The following is a 23,214-nucleotide window of genomic DNA, read 5'->3' as shown; positions in this document are numbered from 1 at the left end:
TAAAAGAAAATCCACTCATTGCATTTGTGAAGCAAGATGTGCACTGTCTTTTATGAAACATGCCTTCCAGTCAGCTCTGCACAGATCTGATAGTAGCTGTATCTGAATTACGTTCTGTAGATTGTTTTGCAGAGTGCTCTCACATGACACTACAAAAACCTTTCTAAAGTGAAGACAGAACAACTGTTGCTTTGCCAAGGCTGCTATCTACTTTCTATGATGATGCTAAAATAACACCATGTATTTTGCCAAATCAATGTAGGCAGTGAATTGTACCATGTTAGATGCTGAGTGCACACAAATTTTGATTTCTTTTTTCCTGATATTTTTACGTAAACTTAAGTGAAGTTGATTGATCTGTAGTTCTGTGGCTGCCTCTTTGATGAAGGTGTATGTGAGGACAAATTTATTAACTTATAAATGTAGCTCCTTGAACAGAATCAAACTGAGGCCACTGCACATGTTTTCCTGAATTTGGAAGGGTAAAGAGGGAAAATACTGCACAGATGGAGTCTGGTGGACCTGACTCTCTAAAGCATGGTATCGGTGAGAGGAGAGAATACTCTGTTCACCCTTAGGCCATTGCCATAGTAAGCACAGCTGCAGGAGTTATTATGTTGTATTGTGAGACCAGAACTGTTGTGCTTTCTGGCCTGCTCACTTATTTTTGCTTTGACTGTGTTTATGGCCCAGTAAACATTTCTTTCGTTTCTTTACATTGTCAGTGGTTTGTATTACAGCATTGGATCACTGATGATGTTTCTTTTCACTGCTTAGTCCGGTTCAGCTTTGATCTTCGTGTGGCTTGCAACATGCATAGCTTTTGTGCTAGCACTATGAAAAATTCTCAGTGATCTTAGACTGTGAAGAAGATTGCTGGGCAATCATAATGCCTAAATCTAGAGAGCAATGGGCTGCTAACAGCTTCCAACATTCATGCTTCTGAGGCCTGTCCTGTGGCCGTAGGCCTACAGTGGTGAGAACTCCAGGGACCATTGCCATTCCTGCCTGTGAAATGATTCATGATGCTGTTTCTCCTGGTGCAGACAGGTATTTTGGTTCTTTGTTATGCAAAGATTTTAATACATGACTTACGAGTTACGAAAAGGTTGGTTGTGTCTCACCTAGACAGTAAATAGTTTTTCATTCTTATTATATTCATAAAATGCTCACTCGCTGTGAGACCCAATGGCCATTGCAGTGTTCCAGATTCTCAGGAGATATAAAATGGTGATAGATTGATGAACTGATGTGCTTTACTGTCATAGCCTAGGATACCTGATTCTGAAACCTGCTTACCTGGAGACTTACAAATAACCGTGACATATGTAAAGAATTGTCACCTGGAAAATTTATATGTAATAAATAAATATATAATAATATATATATATAAAGAGAATTTGATGGCTTTGACTGATCAGTGGTTACTATTCTATTAGCATCCTGAAACCAGGACTTTTTAACGTGTATTTTGTGTTTGAATGGAAAGACGGTTGCTGGCACAGATCCTAAATTTTCTCATGATATTGAGAATTACTGCTATGGAGAGAATGGGCCTTCCGTATCCTTCCCACCTTTTTCTTTTTCCCCGGTTTGTAAGGATGAATATTGTATTCAGAAAATCATTATTATGTCAGCCATTGGAATAGTGATGTTAGCATTTGCTGCCATCTGTAACAGCTTAGAACATTCTTCTCTTATCTTCACTTTTAGCTGTACGTCCTTGACACCTGGACCTAGCTGTGATCGGTTTAAGCTGCATATTCCTTATGCTGGAGAAACACTCAAATGTAAGTTCAAAACTATTGTTATTGCATCTTGACCTTTCTTTCAGCAGTGTTTTCTCTATCACATTAAGTTTTTAACTGTCGCTAATTTCACAAATTTCACAATACCTGTTTTTTGTTTTCGTAGAGCTGAAGCTTTAAAAACAATCAACTGTTTTTGAGATCAGTTTACAGCCTTCCGTAATAGACTGACAGATTTGAAAACAAGAATTCTGAAAGCCATGGTTCTAATAAAACATTATGACCAAGACAATCTCATGATTTTAGTCTCATTTGTACGTGCTTTATGCTTTGGCTTTTCTGATTTAGTGTTTTGTTTATATCTGTCATTCTCTTGGAGGATCTGCATATGCTGGCTTATTTGCCCACTTTCCAATTCACCTGTGTTCAAAGTATTAGTTTAAATTTTCATTGTGTTTTTGTTTGATTTTCTTTGTTGTTGATGTTGTTTTAGAAAGTAGGGAATTGTTTTCTGAATGCCTGAGTTGCTGATTATCTGCATAAGAGAAGTCATAAAATTGTGTTGTTTTTCATCTCTAATAACTAAAATATAAGAGAGACAACAAAATACAAGTAAAGTAAAATTTAAAGCTTGACAACTTTAGATTTAGGGCAGCACCAGTGAAACCACTCCACAAGCACTGTGACCAGTTCTGGTCTCACTAGTACTGGAGAGATATGTGCAAATTGGAGTGGGTCCAGCAAAAAATGGTGAGGATGATTGAGGGACTCTTCTATCCATTGTGCAAGGAGAGGGCAAAAGAGCTGGAACTGTGTAGTCTCAAGAAGAGAAGGTTCAGGGCAGATACTATCAATATGATTCTGTGTAATGTTGGTAAGAACCTGATTGGAAGAGGTGAAGAGAAAATAGGGAAGGGGGAACCGTGATTTCCTCAGTGGTGACCACTGAAGGTATCAGAGGAAACGGTCAGAAATTGAAATACAGGAATTTCTATCTGAATGTTAGGAAAAAGCTACTTGTGAGCATGGTTATCAGAAGAACTTGAGCTGGGAGCTTGTGTTGTATATGTGTCTCCATCCTTGGAAATACTCACAACCCAACTGGACCTTAGAAATCCACTGTAGTGGATCTATCTCTGAACAGAGGAGACTGGATAAGACAGTCTCCAGAGGTACGTTCCAACCTGAAGTACTCTTCAGTTCTGTGAAAACATGCTATCTGGAGGGGTAACAGAAAGGTTAAACATTTAAAACACTTATTCCTTTGGTAACATGCATTTGGACTGTTATCACACGTGTGCTGTAGTCATTTTAAATATTAATGTTGTTGAATTCCTTCTCTAGTAGTTTTTCTTCTTGTTGCATAGTGTGCTGGAAGCCCTACTTCTTTATGAATGGAAGTCAATGCGGTTAAATTTTTTGTTTTTAGAAGCACTTTAAAACTTCCATGTGGCACTCACAAAGTTGTATTTCTCAAAAGCTGGTCTGAACATTTGTGTGTGTGTTTTCGAGAGAGCTGGGCTAAGCTCCTAAGTCAGTCTGCCATGAGTATTTCTTCTATTCTTAAAGTATAGTTGTGGTTCTAGAGATGTACTAATTTTTTTCCTAAAAGCAGCATAGTAATTCCTACCTAGCAGGTTTTCTTTAAATGAAAAAGGGGGACTATTTCACCAAATAACAGCCATATTATTTGAAGATACAACTCTACCAAGTGGGATTTTTGTCTATACTTACACAAATAAAAAATATTGGTGTTGGATTGCAGACTTAATCTAATGAATCTTGATGTGTATCACAATGTGTAGTAGATTCTACTTGAGACTTGTTTCAGGACTGCAGTAAAGATACACTAAAAAGCTTCATTGGTTGACACTGCTAAAGAAAATGCTTTCATGTTTTCTGTAGTACTGTAGTAACTTTCTCATGTACAGGGCCCTACTGTTATATTCTGTCAGCCTTAGCTCTTTACTTGGCACTAAGAACAGGCTAAAATTGATCTTGATTCATAATAGAAAATTAGTAGATAAAAATGCACACATGTAAGAACATGAATATATGCACTATACTAATATAGTAAAGGAGTGCAGTTACATGAAATATGATTATGGACTATGCATCAAGTGTCAGTATTTACAAATCAACTTGTTCCCCCAGTTCTTATATTCTGAAAACATGTAAACAATTAAGGAAAACCATAATGCTATTGCATTATAGTTCTCCACCTTCCCTGAAACCAAGCAGCACAATTAGACCATGCTTCGTATTTTAACATCATGACAAACTGAAAGCAGAAAATGGTTTTAACAATTAGTGAGTTCAAGAGATAATCATTCTCCTTGCTTCAGCACTACATGTTTGAAAATGCAATGCGTTGTTCAGTCCCATAGCACGTGGAATAAATAGTGATGCCAGCAAATTCAAGAAAGTTTTAGTAATTCGGAGTTTAGATCAGTAGTGACGGTAGAGGAAGATTGTCATGGTGTGCTACCAAAGATTTGTAGATACTCTGTTGTAGGCTGTTGTGAGATATGTTATCTTTTAAGGGCAGAATATTTTTGTAAAGGAAAGTTGCGAAATCTGCTAGAATAAAAAGATTGACTGAAAATATTCAGAAGCTACAGTGTATGGTCTTCATTATATGGTGCCAAATAAAGACTGAAGTGTGTAGTTCCTCTGTGGTTTCTCTTACATCCTCTTTGCAACAGATCAGTTCTTTGCATATCATCAGTCATAACCGCTGCCACTGTACAAATACGCAAGTATTAATTCCAGTGTGCTGAAAACTGTTGGTAGGCTACTTTAGGGAAGTATAATTGCATAGTCACAGTCCTGGTTTCTAAAACACCAGAAAATGTACATTCAGACAATGCAGTAGCTCTTTCATGCTTGTAGTGTAAAATATTTTTTTTTTTTTGTAGTCCATAACAGCTTTTTTTTTTTTTTTTTTTTTTTAAAGTTTGATAACGTTGAACATCATGTGACTTAAGAATAGCTTGCTGGTAATTTTAATACATTTTCTTGAGATTCATAGAGTCTTGGAATATCCTGAGTTGGAATGGACCCATGAGGATCACCGAGTTCGGCTGCTGAGTTTGCATAGGGCAACTGTTAGCTAATAAATCATTTTTTTCAGATGTCACTTTCACCTTACTTCTGCATTTATCCTGAACTGCTGGAATGTTTTACTGAGCAGTTACTAAGCTCCAGTCAGGAGTAAGAGTTTGGGGACAGTTATATCCTGGAGAGAATATGTCAGTGATGGAGATAAATTAGGTTGTTAAATTAGTCTTCCGTCACACTTCAAAAATTTTCAAATTATACTTTCAGAGAAACATTGTTGCTTCATTTTCTTCTGTAAGGGACACAGTAAGTTTTATTTTCGTGGCCAGAGTGGTTGGAAAATTGAGCTTATTTTTGCTAGATTGTCAATTAAAATTGAAGACAGCCGTATTAATTTTTTAATGAAGTCATCTAAGACTCAATGAACTTAAGGCAGCAGCACCGCTTTTCTTCTATATTTGAATTTTTTCAATGTTCTTAATAGGATTTTTATTTCCAAGAAGGCAAAGTATCCATGATGCTCTATAATGAGTACAAGACCTAATATGAAATTGAATCTGTATTCCAAAATGCACTCTGAATGGTATGCAGGCATATCCTTTATTGCTAACTGTACGGTAGTATCTGATGAATAAAGAGGAATATTTGCATATTTTGAGGTGGAGTGTTTTGTAATTCTTGCAGATGGATTGATCTTCCTGTGGTTAAAAATCAAGGCAGATGTCATAGCAGAGATTCTCAAGCAAACTTACAAGCTCTAATAATCTTTACCTATTCTTAATTAAAATGCATCATTAAGAGTGACTCGCTTGGTCACTGTGATTTTGTTCCAAAGAACCTTGGCATCTCTTGGTCATGGTTTTAATTTTGCACTCAAGCTTCCTCTGTTTTCCCCCACCCCCCTCCTCTTATGCACTTCATATTTTCTTTTTCAGGCACTGATCCTCCTTCTCTCTCTCTGTCCTTGAGTGCTGTCATCTGGAATTTAACGGTGATTAAACAATGTGTTGCCCTTGTGATGCTACTGCTCTCTGTGGCCTCTTGAACTATAGTATTTTCATCTTTCATTTGATTTTCACTCTTTTTATATGAGTGGATCGCGGCTTTGGGTTCTGCTGCCCCCACTTTGTTTGGTTTCCTTCATCCTGAGGAGTATTTCTTTTGTGTCATTTGAAGCTTAGCTTTTCTTTCTCTTTCCTTTTTTTTTTTTTTCACATCTGATTTCTGTTTCTCCAATTCTTATTCATTTTAGTTATGGGCCTTAGATTGCGAAGTCACCATTCTGTTGCCTCACTCGCTAGTCCAAAGTACCCCTCATAATATGCTGTATAGAATTTTACCTGGTTTTCTTCCTTAGATAGAAGTACTTCAGGAAGTTTATCTAGTCTTCCTGTGGCTTTCTGCTTTAAAGAAGTAATAAGAGGCAAAGGAAATAAAAAACAGAGAGAAATACCTAACCTTCTCATTGCCCTTTTAAAAACTGCTTTGCTAATTTATTTGCTAAGTACTGTTTATCATGCCAGTAAAAACAAACAAACAAAGATAAAAATTATCTTACAATTAATTTTAAGATTCATGATTTGCATAGCCAGGTTGCTGCAGTTTGTCAGTCTTCTGTGCAGCATCAGCTCATTTTACACAGGTTGTGGTTTAGCTGGAGCTCTTACAGGAAAAACTTTTTGGTTCCTGTAATTCAGATTATGCTTTGGTGATATCATTATTTCCATAGTAAGTATCTTTTTGTTGGGTCATCTGAAGTACCTCCCCTGAAGTACCTCCCAAAGATTCTTACTGGCAATATGTTTGGCAGGAATAATGAATATTGTTCTTTTGGTAATCTGCTAATGTTACTAATAGGAAGCATGGATAGATAATGTAATCTTTTTTTTTCTTTTCATATTTATTTTCTCTTAGACTACAAAGTTTTAAATATTTTCTCCTTTTAAGCAATCACTTTCAGGTCTAGCTTTTTCTTTACTATTATTGAAACTTTTCCTTATGTATTGGACTTCGACCGAGCAGGTAATTGACAACATTTTTTTTGCAGGTGAAATCTTTGAAGTGTGTTTCTCATCATGAAAAGTGACCTTACAAGTATAGATGTATAAATGTGCACCTCCAGGGGTTTTGAAGGCTTGGGTTTGTCCCTCATATTTGTGTTAATGTAGTGCCTACCTACTTTACTCCTTTCTCCTGTTTGAGTTCCAGTTATTGATAATTTCTGCAGTCCTTTTTGTTTGAATGTATTTGTTCTTCATTTCCACTTTTCCTTTTTTTCAGCTTCTCAGTATCTCTGTTTCTTACAATTTCTCCAGTGTTGTCTTTAATTTCTACCAGTATTTAATCTCTTTGTGTATTATTCGTTGTTCTTTTTTGTCCTCTTCATTTCTTGTACCAGCGTTTTGAGGAGAGTGGTTGCCCAGCTACATAAATGCAAGTAGCTAAGATTGTTCTGCTGTCTTGTTGTTCAGCCTGGGATCCTGTTCCTTTATGTCATATTGACAGATTTGCCCATGCTCAGGTCTTTATGGCACAGCAGTGTTTCCCTTTCTGTATGTTGACCTACACTTTTTTTTTTGTTAGCTGAAGTTAAAGAAATAAACACACCAACAACCCTCTGCCAACTCCCACCACCTGAAGAACCAAATAACTATCTTGTAAATCCTTCCTGTATCTTTTTTCTTGCAGTGTCTTTATTGAACAAGCAAGATGTGATTCAGTTGCCTAACTAGAGGTGTTCTAAAGCTGCCTGAGTTGCCCTAGGGTATCTTGCTTGGCCTTTTCAGCTGCTGCCCCAAAGGGCACTGATCTCTCTGAAAAACATTGTCATATCTGCCATGTCTTAGGTGCCCTAAGGCACCTCAGATGGCATTAAACACTTGAATCATGCTATTGGATCGCTCCTTAGCAACTTAGCATGTGTGGAGTAGCTACAGTTTTCTTCTAGAGTGTCAGAGATACAGGGAAATAAGTTTTTTTGTTTGTTTTCATATGATCAAATACTTTGAAGAGATGTTACTGAATTTTTAACACTGATTCCTGTGTCTTTCTTCATTTTGTACCTTGATTCACATGTGAATTCAGAAATTAATTTTAAAAGCATCACGGCTTCTTGCTGTCAGATGTTGTCTCTAAGCTTCAGGAATATTTCTGACTTTTCACTAAACAGCCTGTAAGAAATTTAAGCTAAACTTGGTTTTCTGTAATAGGATTATACTTTCAGGGTCAAGTGTGCAGGAGTCCCACAGTACTCCCAAACACCATTTGAGGTAGCTGCCCTCTCATCTGGGCAGAACTGTTTCAACAAATCATTTTAAGAGGAGCTGCTGAGGTAAAATTATCTTGCTGTACTTGACAGTAGAATAGCTTGGCAGCGTCAGCACCACAGCAGAAATAGAATTACTCCTGTATGTTCTTGCAGTAGTAGTTCTGTGTTTACTGAAGTTGAATTGTCATTTCAGGAGCTATTTCTCTTTCTGTCAAACAATAAGTGGTTCTAGAGGTGATGTGTTGCTATATTTGACTTAAAGAGCAAAAAATATTTAGAGTGGAATCCAGTGATGAGTCAGCAGGTCTGCCTTTGTTCATTTAAATCCTTTCAAACTGCCGATTGCACTGTCTTGGTCACTGATGGCAATGAAATAACCTGTTCCTCTTCTACCTAAAGACAATTGCCAAGGGTCTGCTTTAGGGAAGGATTTGCTTGTAGAAGGGACTGATCAGTGTTCCTGTGTGATATTTGTGTAGACACTGAAGGAGCTAGGTTAGCATTCTGTATACATGTATGATGACATTTTTCTTGCTGTCTTTTTGATGTTTCATAAAAGACAGTTTCTTTATTTTCCCCAAACTGTATGTAGGCTTGGTCTCATGTTTCAGCATTGTTCTGTATTCCATATGAATGCATTCTGCGGTGAAGTTGAACTTGCATTTGTTCTTTTTTGTTGTTGTTGATTGCATTTTTTTTTGTTGTTGTTGAAAGCCAAATGGATTGAGGGTATGGATTACATTCAGATCAGTCTTATTCCAGGCTGCAGTGAACACACACTTGTTTTACATGTTTTGTGCTCAGATTTTTCGAAACCCAAGAATTTCTGAAGGATATAGATAACATTTCAGAAGTAAAGCTTATGAGGTTTTGGGTCAGTAACTGGTAGGTTGTTCCTACTTTTGTTGTCTTGAGGTGAATTTGGATGTTAATGCTGTGGCACTCTGTATAACATCTTTCAGTACTACTAAATTTATAGTACAGTTAGAAAAAAAGATCACAAGAGGTGAAGTTGTCAGAAGAAAACTGTACATAAGGCCAGTGGAGAGCAACTATATAAGCACCTAAAACATCTCTTAATTTCTAACCCCTTTTTTAGACTTACTATGCATTTTGGCTGAATAGATAAGAGAAGAAGAACAGTATGTGTGTATGTACAAGAAAAGAAATGATAGATTTAAGTATTAATATTTCCATCTTTTCATCTGTTAGGAGCATATTAGCTTTTCCTTTGAAATCCTGTGAAGTATTTCAAAATTGAATGCTTCTTGCCTAGGGAGAAAAAAAAAAAATGAAGTGATATTTTTTGATAGTGAGAAGCAAAAGGATATATAAAGCACCCTTTTTCTTGTAATTTATCTTTGGCTTCATGGCTTTAACTATATTGAATTAATGTTAAGTTCTGTAGCACTATTTAATTGGAAATATAATTTTATTATAGTTATCTTTGCCCAGTGTATCTATAAAAATATGATAACTTGTCTGAGTATGAAGGTTTTGCCTACACTGTTCTTAAACTGGAGTGGTCATGGACACGTTTTGTCTATTAATGGCAAATAGAATTGAAACTTATGAGGAAGTACATACATAAGTTGGGGATGTAAGGAAGGGGTATTTATTTAATTAGGCGAGGTGGGGGGACGATGCAGGGGTATATTGGTTTCTGGTGTTCTTATTTTCAAAACTGTAGTGGTAGCCATTCTCAAACCGAGTGCAGTAATTTTGCAAATGACTTTATTGGCCTGGAAGTAGTTGCTTAGAAGGGAATGTTTTTATTAAGCCGACTGGGAGATAGTGTTCAATATTTTGATTCGCTTCACATTTTGTGAACTCACTACACAGTATAGTGTTAACATTTATGTAAAGTAACATCAGATTTGCTGTTGAGTTGGCCATTGTGATTGCAGCTTATATTCAATCTCGCTTTTCAGACCAATCACAATATAAAGTTCTTTAAAAATTTTTCTCTAATCAAATATGGAGACGTTATATAAAAATTAAGTTAATATAAAATAAAGTTAATATATAAAATAAGTTAATTTGGTTATTTTTTATCTTAAGCTTTTTGTAATATTTAGATAGTTGGAGTTCAGCTCTTGGCAAGATGAACTGTAGCTTTGTGTACTCAGTTTAAAATAACACATTTATGTTGTTATGAAAATGAAAATGAAATGAAAATGAATGACCAATGAAAAACCAAACAACTAGCAAGTCAACATGGAAAGAATGTGTTAAATGAGTTACTTAGCATCACATAAGTATGTCAAGACAAAAACAGAGATACACTCCTTTCCTTCAGAGTAGCATTAGGATAAGTAAAAGGACAACTTTTTTCTTTATGGTGAGTTCTGAGTTATTTGCACTACAGCTCTTAATCTGTGAAGATTGAGAGGTGTTAAGATTCTGTCTCCTTCAACATATGGCTCCAAGTATTGTCCGTTCTGTATGTGGAGATTGATTGTAAGGAGCTATGCAGGTTTGTTTTGGTTTTTTTTCCATTACGGTGAATATGAAGGGTTGACTTAAGGTGGCGTACGAAAATCCAGTGTAGTCAGTAATTTTTCAGAATTATATATTGTTGTCTTACAATTTAGGCAGTCTAGCAATTATTTTCTCTTCATACACACGTATTTCCTGTTACTATTTTATGTTGTTTCCTCTAGGATTAGTGCGTATTTTGTTCTTTCTTAAAATGAAATAATACTTTTATGTTAATTGTATTTGGTATATTAACTGGGGAACCTCTACTCTTTCCTGCACCTTGTACTTATATGTGATTCTGATGTTTGTGAATGTAGGAGCGCATACAGGAGAAACACACACCACACTATACCGGATCACATGATCAGCAAGTTCATATTTTGGAGTGATGCTGTGAAGCATACCTAGACAGGATTGGCCACTGGCTTCTTGATCATGAGCTCTCACTCTGCAGATTAACCTCTATACTTCCAGCATAGATTAACCTTGCTTCCAGCTAGAGCCAAGATATATTTACAAGAATATTAGCAGTTAAAGCTGTCATATTGAGTGTCTTGAGGTGGTAATATTGCTTATCAGGCAATATGTCTGTAAGCCTCGTTAATCCAATGCTTTTCTCTAGTTCTGTATTCCTAATTGTTGGGAAAAAATAGCAAAACAATGGCTTAACTTTCTATGGACAGAACTGTTTGTAAGACGTACCACACTGTTTTTACCTTGCTGTGTAGGTTTTGAAGAAGTTACCACGTAGTGGGTATTGACTTTCTTTTAGTGCCTGCTCACTATGATACCTCGTGAATCTTCTTTATGCAATAGCTTGGTGGTTTTGTTTCATGTCGTCTTCAACAGGAAAGAGTGATTCAGAGGTAGAGAAGTAAAGCTAGATACAGCTTTTCTTGGATTGTCAGATTTTTCATAAGCTCACATGCAGATGACTTCACTTCCTCTTGACCTATTGGAACTCTGAAGCATGCTTACTAATGAAATAATACAACCTACTTTCTTTTTCAATTATGATGTCAGTAATTAATTGTATATTTTGTGACACCAGCAAGATGGGAACTCAGTGGCAAGCTGTGATGATTTAGATTTTTAGTTAATTTTAGTCTCTCAGTTTAAATCACAGAATCACAGAATGGATAATACATTTTTCTTGGCAAGAATTTTGATAATGTTAGTGATCTCTATTGGCCTGCTTATTCTTCTTCCAAAGAGTTGGGATGGAGAGGAAAAGAAGGAATAGGAGCTACTATGCTTTAAAGGCTCCAGTATTTTCAAAATAATAATCTTGATAGTTTGCATCTAAGCTTTGCTTAACGTGCAAAACACAGCAATCTAAATGTGGTACTTCTAAAAAAAAAAAACTTCTATAACGTTGTGTTTTTAGGCTACCTCAGTAGTCCTTGAATTACGGTTTGAGATATGAAGCAATAATATATTGCGTGTTTCACTGCTTGCAGAGAAGGAAGAAGCAATGCTTCAGGAATTTGATTTAATTCCCCAAAGCATCTGATGCTTGTCTTGTCATGTAAATTTTTGTTAAAATCACGAAGATCAGTACATAAAATATTCAGTATAGCTATCAAATCTTATGTAATGTGTATCCTATGTACAATATCTTATTTTTAAACACATACGTAAAGATGTAAACCATGTTTTCATTTTCTGCTTTTCAGGGGATATAATATTCAATGCTCACTATCCTGACCTGCCACCAGATTTTATCTTTGGAGAGGATGCTGAATTTTTGCCAGATCCTTCTGCCTTGCATGTAAGTACTTTAGTATGAGGCCCTCATACCATACAAATAAATTTGGCTTTTTTAGAATAGCTTCAGCAACGAGAATTTGCTAACAATGCAGAATAAAGGAAAAAAAACCTTTTTATCTCATTGTCAAAAGAGTATAAAGAAGTTGTCTTCTAATGTGATTTAAAGTTGAGTCCATAAATGTGATTTTATTTTTTTAAATATTTTAGTCAAGACAAGATGAATAGTTGAGTAGCTATTGGCAATAATTTGGAATAGTTATTTGTAGTTATTTGCATAACTATTCAAGGTTTCTTTAAAAAGATACATATTTAATATCTGACCATCTTAAAAGATCTCTTTCAGCAAGAAGGATTGTATCTTTTAAAAGCATTTACTTGCAGAAAAAGTAGCATAATGTATAGTGTTGTCAATTATTTTATTTTTTTCCCCTCAAGTAAGGTAAAACCAGGTTAATAATTGTTGCAACCACAGTATCAAGGAAAGAGCTTATCTTCACACACAGAATAGGTAGGGCTACCATTTTGACCCCACTTGGGTCAAAAATCAACTCAATTAGAAAGTATTTCTATAGTCTTGTTACTACAGAAGAAAAAGCATCACGATATGAAACCAAATGGTACTGTTCAATATTCAAAAATAGCCTAAACTGGTAAAGCTTTATTTGAAGGAGCCAGCATTGATTATGCATATAAAATACTTCTGCTCAGAGGTTAGTAGTAGTTGTTAAAGGGATGTTAAGGTATTTTTGGTTCCTGAGGTATGTTTCATCCTTACTCTGCTGCCTTTACAGTCCTGCAGCCCTGTGTTTTGGCTCAGCAATGTTCTTTGTCAATAGGGTTTGGGTATATTTTTTTCCTGTAGATGTCCAATATCTCTTGTTGGTGGAAATGGTGGAAAGTTAGTGGTTCCATCAGAGAAGTATGCCTCTGCTGTGGAGCTCCATTGTAATTCCTGTTCAGTGACCAACGCAGCAGGTTATCATCTCATTTCTCTTTTTTTCTTAATTTTCATCTTTTACTGGAAATTTGACCCAAAAAAAGCAACAGTTGGAACTTCAAATATATTTGGTGTGATTTTGTTCAACAGTTGGAAAAAGCAGGCTGTATATGTGGGATACATGGCATCATATGATGCAGACATACACCTGGGAAGCACCTTTCTCCTAGTGTAGAGCCATGCCAGCGTAGAGGCTTTTTGAATAGTACTCTGCTGTACCTCTCTTGTGCTTACCTCCAGCACAGCAAGGCAGTTGTATCAGGTATGGGAGCTCCCCAAAGCAAGTTTCCTGAGGCTCTTCTGTACTGTTCAGTGCTGGGGGACAAGGTATCCGGGTGGAGCAGCCCCACTGTAGTGGTTGCACAGCTGAACATTGTCCTTTATGTGTGACATAACAGTTGCATTTTTTGTTTTTGTCTTTATTCATTTCACATTAAATTATGCTGGGAAATTATATAATCTTAAAAGAATTAGCATTAATAATTGTTTTTAGCATACCTAGCTGAAATTTTGTAAGGTGAATGTCAAGGTGAATGTCTTATTTCTTTGCTTCACCTGGTCATTTCCCTGTGAAACTTGCAAACTCTTTTGGGAAGGAACCGTGACACTGTTGAATAGCTATTCTGTTAGGCTTCTTTTAGGAAAGCTTTTACTTCGTATGCCAATTCTAGAATTGTTTTCACAATCTTTAATTTACTAGTTCTCTTATTTTTCCCTTTTTGTTTTACTGTTTCACAGTACTATAGTGTCTTGGGAAGTATTCATAGCAACAGCAGTTTCTGCAGTTGTTGTTAGTGGAGGAGGAGCATTTTTTTTAATGTGCTGGAAAAACTGAAATGAACAACAAAGAACAAATGAGATCTTAAATGCTGAAAGAGAATTTGGGGCATCTAACAGAAGTATTGTTTGGAGGGAAAAGTTTGCCAAGTGTGATGTGGTGTCTTATTTCTCATGTGAAGAGAAGTTGCTTGTAATACTCATCCACTGAGAAGCCCATAAGAATAAAAACATCCTTCGTTTTCTTTCTTTCTTACACGGTTGGTTAATGGGGCATCATTTGGGTGCATTGCTTTTCTTCTGCCTAAACATGGAACATACTTCCCACTCCCTGCATTCCAAAACAGCTTGAAGAGCCATTTGCTCCTTGATGCAAAAGATATTAATTAGCCTATTTTAAAATTAAAAAGAAAAGAAAAATAAATTGGCAGCCCAGCAGTTTTTCTGTGGTCATTATGCCTTGCTGTAACATTCACTATGTTAATGTAATCTTTTTTTGATAAGATACTTGGTCATTCTCCTCCAGTCCCTCCTGATGCTATCAGAGCAAGTTGTCCCCACTTTGCAGCTATGGTGTACCTTTGCTTTGGCATTTGCCTTTTAATGTTCAACATAGTTTGCAGACTTGTTTTCTCCAGAATGTTACGTTAACAGTAACTTGTTCATTATGCTAGGCATTTTAATAACTCCCTTTTCTCCACATGTCTCAGACCTATTTAATGAAGATGATTTTAATTGGATTCTAATGTATTAGGGGAATTTTTTGTAGTTAGTGGAAAGGTATGTTAACATGTTAAGCAAAAACAGATTAGCATGTTGATCATAATTCAATATCTAAATCTTAAGCAACCTACAAATCCTTTTGATGCAACTGTTCCTGGATATCAAAACAGAATCTACAATTCACAAAGGCATGTAGATAGTATTAAATGAGGGATAAGTCCACAGTCTGTAAGTAAAGAGTGCATGCAGTGGAATATGTGGGAATTCTGACGTTGTGCCTTCCTGCAGTGCTCTCATCTGCCTGAATGTCTTGTTTGTCAAGCAAAAGTCATCACATGTTCCATGGCTTGAGTCAGGCTTTATGTTCAACTTGAAACAAGAACCAGGTACTCTAGATTCCTCAAGCTTATGTGGCTATGTTAGAGGTTGTCAGGAGGCTTCCCTAATGAAACCTGAATCACATCAGTCTCTCCTGCAGTTTCCATAGCCGTAGGCAGACCTTCAAGTTACATTTTCATCTATATGCTGTAACAGGTGTTCAGTTAAGCAGCTGTTAGTCAGACAGCTAACGAGATTCAAGAAGTCCTGCATTTTAAAAGGTAGATGCTGTATGTGAAGATGTCTTTTTTTTTTTTTTTTTTTTTTTTTTTCTTTCAGGAAATACCTAAATAGTTGGGCTTGTATTTTAGCAATGAAATGATGTATTGAGTACTTGTTATATACAGATCTAATCAGTTCCTTTGTTAAATTGGTATTAAAATCAAGTCAACGTGCCTTTTGAAACTCTGCTTTCTTTCTGTATTTCACAGAAATAATAAAATCACTTCATTTTGAAACTCAGGCTGAGTCTCAGAAGTTATCCTATGGTTGTAGGCTATAATTTGTGTATATTCTGGGTTCCTAGAATGATGCAGAGATTGGTATTATAGTCAAGGGATTACTATTCCTTTGATTTTGGTTTGTCATACTGTTTCAATTATAATAAGAGCTAAATTGTTTAGGTTGATGATGCTATGCACAATTTAGGCATTATTAGAAATAAACATTTATTTTTCCTTTTTATTAAAAATATCCTCAGCTATAGCATGTGCTTGATACTTGTGTGTATAGTATGCATAAATAAAATCAGCTTCTCAGAATGTAAATAGAAAAGTTCTTCCCTGCTCTAGTGTTTATGCATTTTGGATGACAAGTATTAAAAATGTATTTTAAAAACAACCTATGATTCACTCTGTTCTGATTAAAAATTCAGTTGGCACAAAACAAGATTAGTGATTGTGTACGGATGAGATTAATTTGGAGCTCATTACAATGACGCCAGTTTGAGTAACAAGAATTGTTTGTTATGTTAGCCTAGTTGATTGTTAATGTGAGCCAGTTAATAACTGAAGTGCGTATGCAAAATGTTAACCCCATTTTTCCAATAATTTTTAAGTATATTCTGTTTGGCAAAGAGGATACAATAGCAGTGTGTGCAAGCTAGTGGTTTGTTTAAGGGCTTGTAGTTTTTTTTTGTTTGTTTGTTTGTTTTAGCATCCTACTTCAGCCAATCACCCCAGAAAGATTCTGCCCACTCAGTGCTATTGAAAAGACTTCTTTAGCTGGTGATGGAGGCAAGAGGACATGAGTATTTCCTGAAGCCCAGCAAGTGCTCAGTGTGTCCTTGCAGTCTACTATATGTGGGAATACGTATGTTGCATTCACGTGGGAGAGTGTTGCCATCACAGTAATGCAGAGAATGGACCACTGCTGTTCTGATCCCAGAACAAAGAGCTAGAAATAGTTTGCCCTTGTCAAATTGCTAATACTAGGTACAGATTTCATTCATGCAGCTAATTTTGCTGCTAGATCATATTAAATGTTACGTGATGTGTCTTGTATAGAGCAATTTTTATTTTAAGCACTTGTATTTGGATTATTAGCCTCTGTAGTATTTATCGTATGACTGTATGACAAATGTCATAAAGGCTGTATTGCTTCTGTGACTGTGTTCAAAATGTTAATCATTGTTACTGTCATCATCTTGAGAGAGCATGTAATAGGTAGTGAAATAGTTCCTTTAAATATCCCCCCTTTCTTTAATTGTTCTTCATCCACCATCAGGTGCATAAGGCAGATGTTTAACAGCATCAGTTGTCCCTATGCTCACAGCTGTTAAAAAAACCCAATGCTTGTATTAGCTCATGCCATCTAAACTACTTTGTTCTAAAAAGCCTTGCTGTTGTGTTGTTGGCAGAGGAGCAGATGCTTATTACATGTTTAATATTGTAAGTCCCCTCTGTAAGGGCAAATGAGCACTGGTAGTTTCAGGATATGGCTGTACAATTAGGTCTGGGAGGTTATTGGATTTGTCAGGGAGATGTGTCAGTAAGTTTGAACTTTTCCAGTATTACCACCTCTTTTGTTGCTTGTATTTGGGATGTTAGCAGAGGATTCCGTTCTTGGATCACTAACCTACCACTCTTGCACTAAAAGCCTTAAATTAGCTTGTTTTGAATTTGATTGTAGAGAATTTAAGTGTAACAGAATGCAGGATTGCATGTTCTGTATTTTAAAATAAACTGTAAATATTTATGGTGCTGCGAGGACTTAGTAACCTTGTATAATTCTCTGTCATTTTCTACTTGTGTAAAATCACTGTATCTATTTACCTTACTTTTTCTGAAATTACAGCATTTCTTTGCACAGCTTATGAAAATTCAGTCCAAAAGCGTAAGCAGAAGAGAATATGCTATTTCCAGAAGTTCTGCTTGAGTTATTTGTAACATCTTAGCTGTTTTTTGCTTTTTTTTCCTCCTAGTCAAAACCTCCATAGATTGAACAAATTCATATGTTTGGATCCTATGTATTTAACTTTTGGAAGGAAAATATTTGATAAGTCAGGTAGTTTTTCCTCCCTTTCTTAAAACTTGCCAATATACTCTTGCAAAATTAATTCCATTACTTCTCACTGAAGGACTTGGTAAGGTAAGGAAACATTTCCTTTTTTTTTTTTTTTCTTTTTTCTTTTTTTTTGGCACATTCTTCTTTGCTTGATAATGCCACTTGTCCCTAGAATGAGGAAAATCTAGAATATTAGCTCTTAAAAAAAATAGTGCTTTTCTGTCTGGGAAATACTAGTTTAAGAGAATACTAGGAGTGTGCATGGCTCGTTTGACTGAGGGATGGCAAACTGGGAGAAAATGTTTTTCTGCCAAGTTAGCTTTTATACGTATGGTGAGAAATATAATTGTTCTCCATCAGCAAAATGGGGAGAAACACTTAATGGCTTTCTAGTCATACTGTTTTTCAGAAAGAATAGTGATTTTTCTTCTATCATATAAGTTTGACCGTCTTTTCCACAACTGTTCAGTTACATGAGGAGGAAGCTTGGACCAGAATAATAAAGCATTTAAATTTTAATTTAAATAAATGATATATTTAAATAAATGCTTGTATTTATTTTAAAGATATGTAGATTTGGCTTAGACTTGAACTCAGAATATTGGCCTCTTTTGTCTCTGGATTTTTTTTTTTTAATTCATTTTAGTTAAGATAGTCTCATTTGTGAAATGGGGCAATATGGCTAAGCATGCTCATGTAGTTGCATAAATATAATATATCTGCTTTACAGGAAATAAAGATCTTGCTAATGGTAAGAGTATTACAATAAATCCTAGTTTATCTCAGTGATTTTCAGGTCATTGTTTGTTTAAAACAACAGTACAAAGCTGATGTCCAAAGCTGGATGTATGAAAGCAGAATGTCTTTTATTTGAATGTTTGAAAGTGGAATAATAATTCTGATATGGTAATTTTTTAATAGCAACTGTGAAACTGATAAAATCAATGTCATTACATCTTTTTTTTTGTTGTTATTTCATGTAATTGAAGTGTAAACATACTTGACTTGAACAATGTCAGTAAAATTTGGAAGGAAAAAAAGTCGTTAATAGAGAAGCTGGCAAAAATTAAAGGATTCTGGCCCTGGTGTGTAATGTTACTGGCACAATATACTCCATTTCCTCACAAGAACTCCAGAATATAAGAAATGTCTTGGCTTGAAGGCAACAGCTTGTTAGCTTTCTAGAAACACACTTACAAGGTTTTCTTTTTTTTTTTTTTTTCAAAAGAAAAAAAGAAAAATCAAATCTAGCACAATCTTCCTGAATTGAGAACACATCTAAATTCAATGTGATATGCCTGTTGAATTCAAGTTGTTGAGCCATGAAAACAGATTTTTCTGGAGAGACAGTCAGCCAGTGCTTAGAAATATGCAAGCAGAACAAACTTTTAAATTATCTGATTATAGAAAGTCATTGATAAATAAACATTCTGTCTGATAATGCTGTTTTAGATTTGATTAAGTTCTAGGCCATGAGTTCGGTTAAAACTTACAGTTGTTGGTGATTTTTTTTTTTTGTGTGTGTGTGTGTGTGTGTGTGTGTGTTTGTTTGTTTTAAATCAATGGGAATAGTTTAAGCTTGGGAGCCTGCAGATTCTTTCCTTCAGAAGATATTGCTGAGGCAAAGGAATGTCCTTGCATAGAGACGAGACCTCTATTAATTTTCCCACACAGAGGAGGGCTCAAGCTAAGTTTTGTCAGCTTTTTGCTGGTCTAAGTTTCTGCATACGTTTGTTTCAAAATCTCTCTGCTTTACTCACTGTGCACATGCTTGTGTGCCTGTGTTTCTTCCCTATCTTCCATCTCAGATCCTCAGCATACACATATACTTCAATTATCTTTAAAATAAATAAATAAATACAGAAGTATATTTCCAATGTGGTTAACATATTGTTTGTGGTATTATAGTTCTTATGATTTTACATGATTTTTTTTTTTTCCATTTATCTGTCTTTCTGGAGGTGTAGCTTTCACTTGCATAAAGGAACTGAGCATTTTTCTTATACTGCTTTTTGAGAAGATATTACTGATTTGCTTTAATTTGTCCAGTGTAGTAGGAAAAGAAGTGGTACTCGGTGTTTTTCTGAGGGATTGTATTTTCAAAAATCATACATGTTCTCTTGTAGTGCAAATGTGGAAGTAAAATTCAAATACAGCGAGCTGGCTTAGCCACTGAAACCCACAATATGATGGATCGATTTTGATTTATGGGATTTTCAGAGGGAGGAAAATGGTTAGAAGGAAACTTTTCTATATGCCACCCAAAAGTAAAAGCTGAAGGGATATCAGTGGACTCAGCCAAAAATATAATCAGTGAAGTTTCTACCTCCCTGCTGTAGCTAAAATTACTGGTTTTGACAGGAAGGAAAAAGCCCAAGGACTGATAAGAATGAAAAACCAGCTGTTAAATAGTGACTCTTGAGGTAAAGCATTAAATACTGAGCCAGTGATCTGTTCTCTAGTACACTGGGAATCTGAGAAGTTTGGGCCTATTCATGCTGCCATCCATACATGACAAGCAGGTCTGTAGGTAAAAGATATGAATGCACGTGTTTTTTTTAAATTCATTTTTTCTTGTTCTTCTATTTGCTGTGCTGGTTAGACATGCTCACTTCTAGTAACAGATTCCCAAGGTGAAAAAAGGCTGTGTGCTCACTTGGTTTAGGTAATGATTAGTGCATTGGATTTCCTATCCCAGGATCTGTGTGTTGAGGGAACTAAGAAATTCCTTCTCAGAACAAGTAGGGGTACGTGGTGGGAGATCTGAAAAGGGACAGGTTCTATTCTGATCTACTAGCAAAGTAGGACAAGAAACATCTTACATGCCTAATCTTTAGAAGAGTAATTAGATAATTTTGTTCTCTCTCTCCTGTGATGGTAGGAAGTAGTAACTTTTGAGCATCTGATGATCTGTGGGAGAAGCCGCCAGGCTTTTTCAGGAAGAGTACACAACTAAAAATGCTCTTCTGGGCTCAGAGTTGCAATTCCTACATCTCCAGAGCAACCTTAAAATACATAGATCAGCTATCTCAGTTGCTCCCACAGCAAGTTGTAGGAATAATATGTGGCAACCTTTAGAACTTTTGTGCTCTCCTGTTCCTGGTGAATGATGCCTGAGAGCAAGTGGTGGATTTATTCTCAGTGGATGCGGAAGACTGTTCCGTGTGTCCAATTTACTGGGTTTTATTTTGGAATTGAATTGGGTGTGTAATTTCTAATCCACAATCACGCTGTCTAACCAATGGGAAAAATGATAGAAAAAAATTTTGGTATACAAAATGTAGGATGCTTTTGCAAAATCAAAATTAATTCTTAATGTTCTACTCACATTGTTCACTTGGTCTGTACTTTCATGCTAATTCAAGGCCTTTGGGTATTTGAAATTCTGGCTAAGCATTTATAGACTAGCATAGTTTGTGCATCCAGTTTTTATAGCCTCTCACTTAAAAGAAAATACTGGCTATCCCAAGTTTTGCATAATGCAAAAAGTGTGGTTGTACGCAGAAGCTAGAACATAAATGGTCTGTAATTTCTTTGATAGTACTTACCATGACAGAAGTGCTCCCGAGTTGAATTCTTTTCATGAAATGTTAAATCTTTGATGTTTACTTATGCCCAAAAGCGATCATTTCAGACATGTTACTCCAGAAAGTTGTACCAGTGGTGATTTGTAAAAGGAGGATAAGAAGAACGTGTGAAAATAAGATGACAAGAAGATGGTGTGTAGGTTTACAGTGACTGATTTGAAGCTGCAGACTGTAGGATGTTTAAGTGCTGGCTTCTAAGAAGCCGAAGCCTTTAAAGTTGTTGTAACACTCCAGCCCTGCAAATACTGTGAAAATTATCTGTTGATAGGAAGATGTGAGCATATGGCAGATAATTATCCTGTGCCTTTTTCTGTGAGCAGTTTCGCCATGGTAGTCCATGAAAACTGTAGCAGAGCAGAAACTGAAACCTGATTTCCCAGTTTCTAGTCTAATACTGTAACCACTGGACCCACATCTCTTCTGTAATTACATGCAGTTTGAGTACTGGTATCACAGTGTGGTCTTTCTCATTTCAGGTAAAAACTTACATGAGTACTTCTTTTAAGCCACTGTAGGATATAAGATGTATGTGTGCAGCGTTCAGATAAAAACAACATGGAAATCTGTACTTAGATTATTTTTTATGATAATTCTGCATTGGAGATGCTGTAGAAATGTGCTACCAATCTTATGGGCCTGGGAGGTTTTGTTTACTGACATTTTCTCGTGAATCTTAATTTCTTGCTTAGAAATATAAAAGTACACTAACTTAAAATAAGATCTTGCTGTTGTTTCCTGTAGTATAGCCAGGAAAAACAGTTACAATCTGTCTTCTTTAAAATCACATTCCTGGAAGAAATTCTGGCAACCTGGATTTTTAAACACATTTCAAAGAAAAACAATTTCAGATCAATTAGAAATTGTTAGCATATTTTCATTTTGATAATGTAGAATTACAGTGTTCTGCAGACATTGCCTGAAGTTATGAAATAAGCAGTAACCTGTACAGAGGCTATGAATTAGCTGCTTTTTGAGCAATGGTTGCTTTATGTTTTGTTTTTTTTTTTTAAAAAAAAAAAAAAAAAAAAGAAAGGATGGGAGGGAATAGATAATCACTGATACTGAGTAGTTTGCAAAAGTTCTTGATTTGGTTTTTGGAAGGATACAGGAAAGACTGCAATGCACAAAATGTTCCAGAACAAAACTCGCATGTGTTTTCTTTGCCAAAAGTTGAATATTGTGGCTGCTTTGAAAAGCTAATTTTTGCATCGCTTTCCTAGAAGGGATGAGAAGCTGTTTTGTAGGTTTTCACTTGTCTCACCTCTAAGAAGATGTCATTAAAAGTGGTATGGTCTGGCTGCAAGTTTTCTTTGTCTCTTTTTGAAATCCAGTAGGTATCGCTATTTATTTAAATTAATTGCTGTTGAAATGGCTTAAATTTCATTCTCTGTGGGTGACCTTGTATTTTCTTCACTTTGCCTTTTTATACACAATTTAAGTAAATTGATTTTCTCAACACTTTGGTCTTATCTGATAATCTAGAAACCTTTATCAAACTGCTTACTTTTTATGCAGTCAGCTTCTGTCAGGAGATGGGAGTAAGAGTGAGACAATTTGAAGGTGGACTTTGTTCCCCAACAAAATCTGTGGGATTTTCCTCCTAGTAAAATATATTCTGTTCAGTGAGCTTGTTTAAATTAAGATCTAATGAATCTTCAGAACAGATCTCCTGAATCTCTTTGGGTTTTGCTAATGTAGACATTGATAAATGAATGCCTCATCTTTTGTTAGTCTCAAAATATAGTAACTGAATATTTCCATTTATATGGTAGTACAATGCATGTGAGGTTGAGAGCAAAGGCAGTGCATGTGCACGTTATTAGAATCATTCTGAAGTCTAAATATCTAATTTCGTAAAAGACCTCTTCCTGCAGACTTTAGTCTGCTAATGAAGAAAGTTAGCAACTGCAGCGGAAGCTT

The 23,214-nt window shown here is 35.7% G+C and overlaps 1 protein-coding gene across 1 annotated transcript in view; it reads left to right on the top strand.

Annotated features, from left to right (window-relative positions):
* The window catches only part of BABAM2 (BRISC and BRCA1 A complex member 2), a gene marked incomplete at both ends in the record, with an annotated part of 152,943 nt that overhangs the window by 13,554 nt on the left and 116,175 nt on the right, over positions 1–23,214 (top strand). Inside the window, 2 exons of the mRNA XM_079550028.1 lie at positions 1,714–1,790; positions 12,234–12,328. Of these exons, the coding sequence (XP_079406154.1) occupies positions 1,714–1,790; positions 12,234–12,328 (172 nt within the window). The remainder of the gene's footprint in view (positions 1–1,713; positions 1,791–12,233; positions 12,329–23,214) is intronic.

Source organism: Tetrao urogallus (assembly GCF_951394365.1).
Source record: "Tetrao urogallus genome assembly, chromosome: 2".
NCBI classification, from domain to species: Eukaryota; Metazoa; Chordata; class Aves; order Galliformes; family Phasianidae; genus Tetrao; species Tetrao urogallus.
The sequence above is the reverse complement of the archived record's forward strand: the minus strand, read 5'-3'. Positions and strand labels throughout refer to the sequence as shown.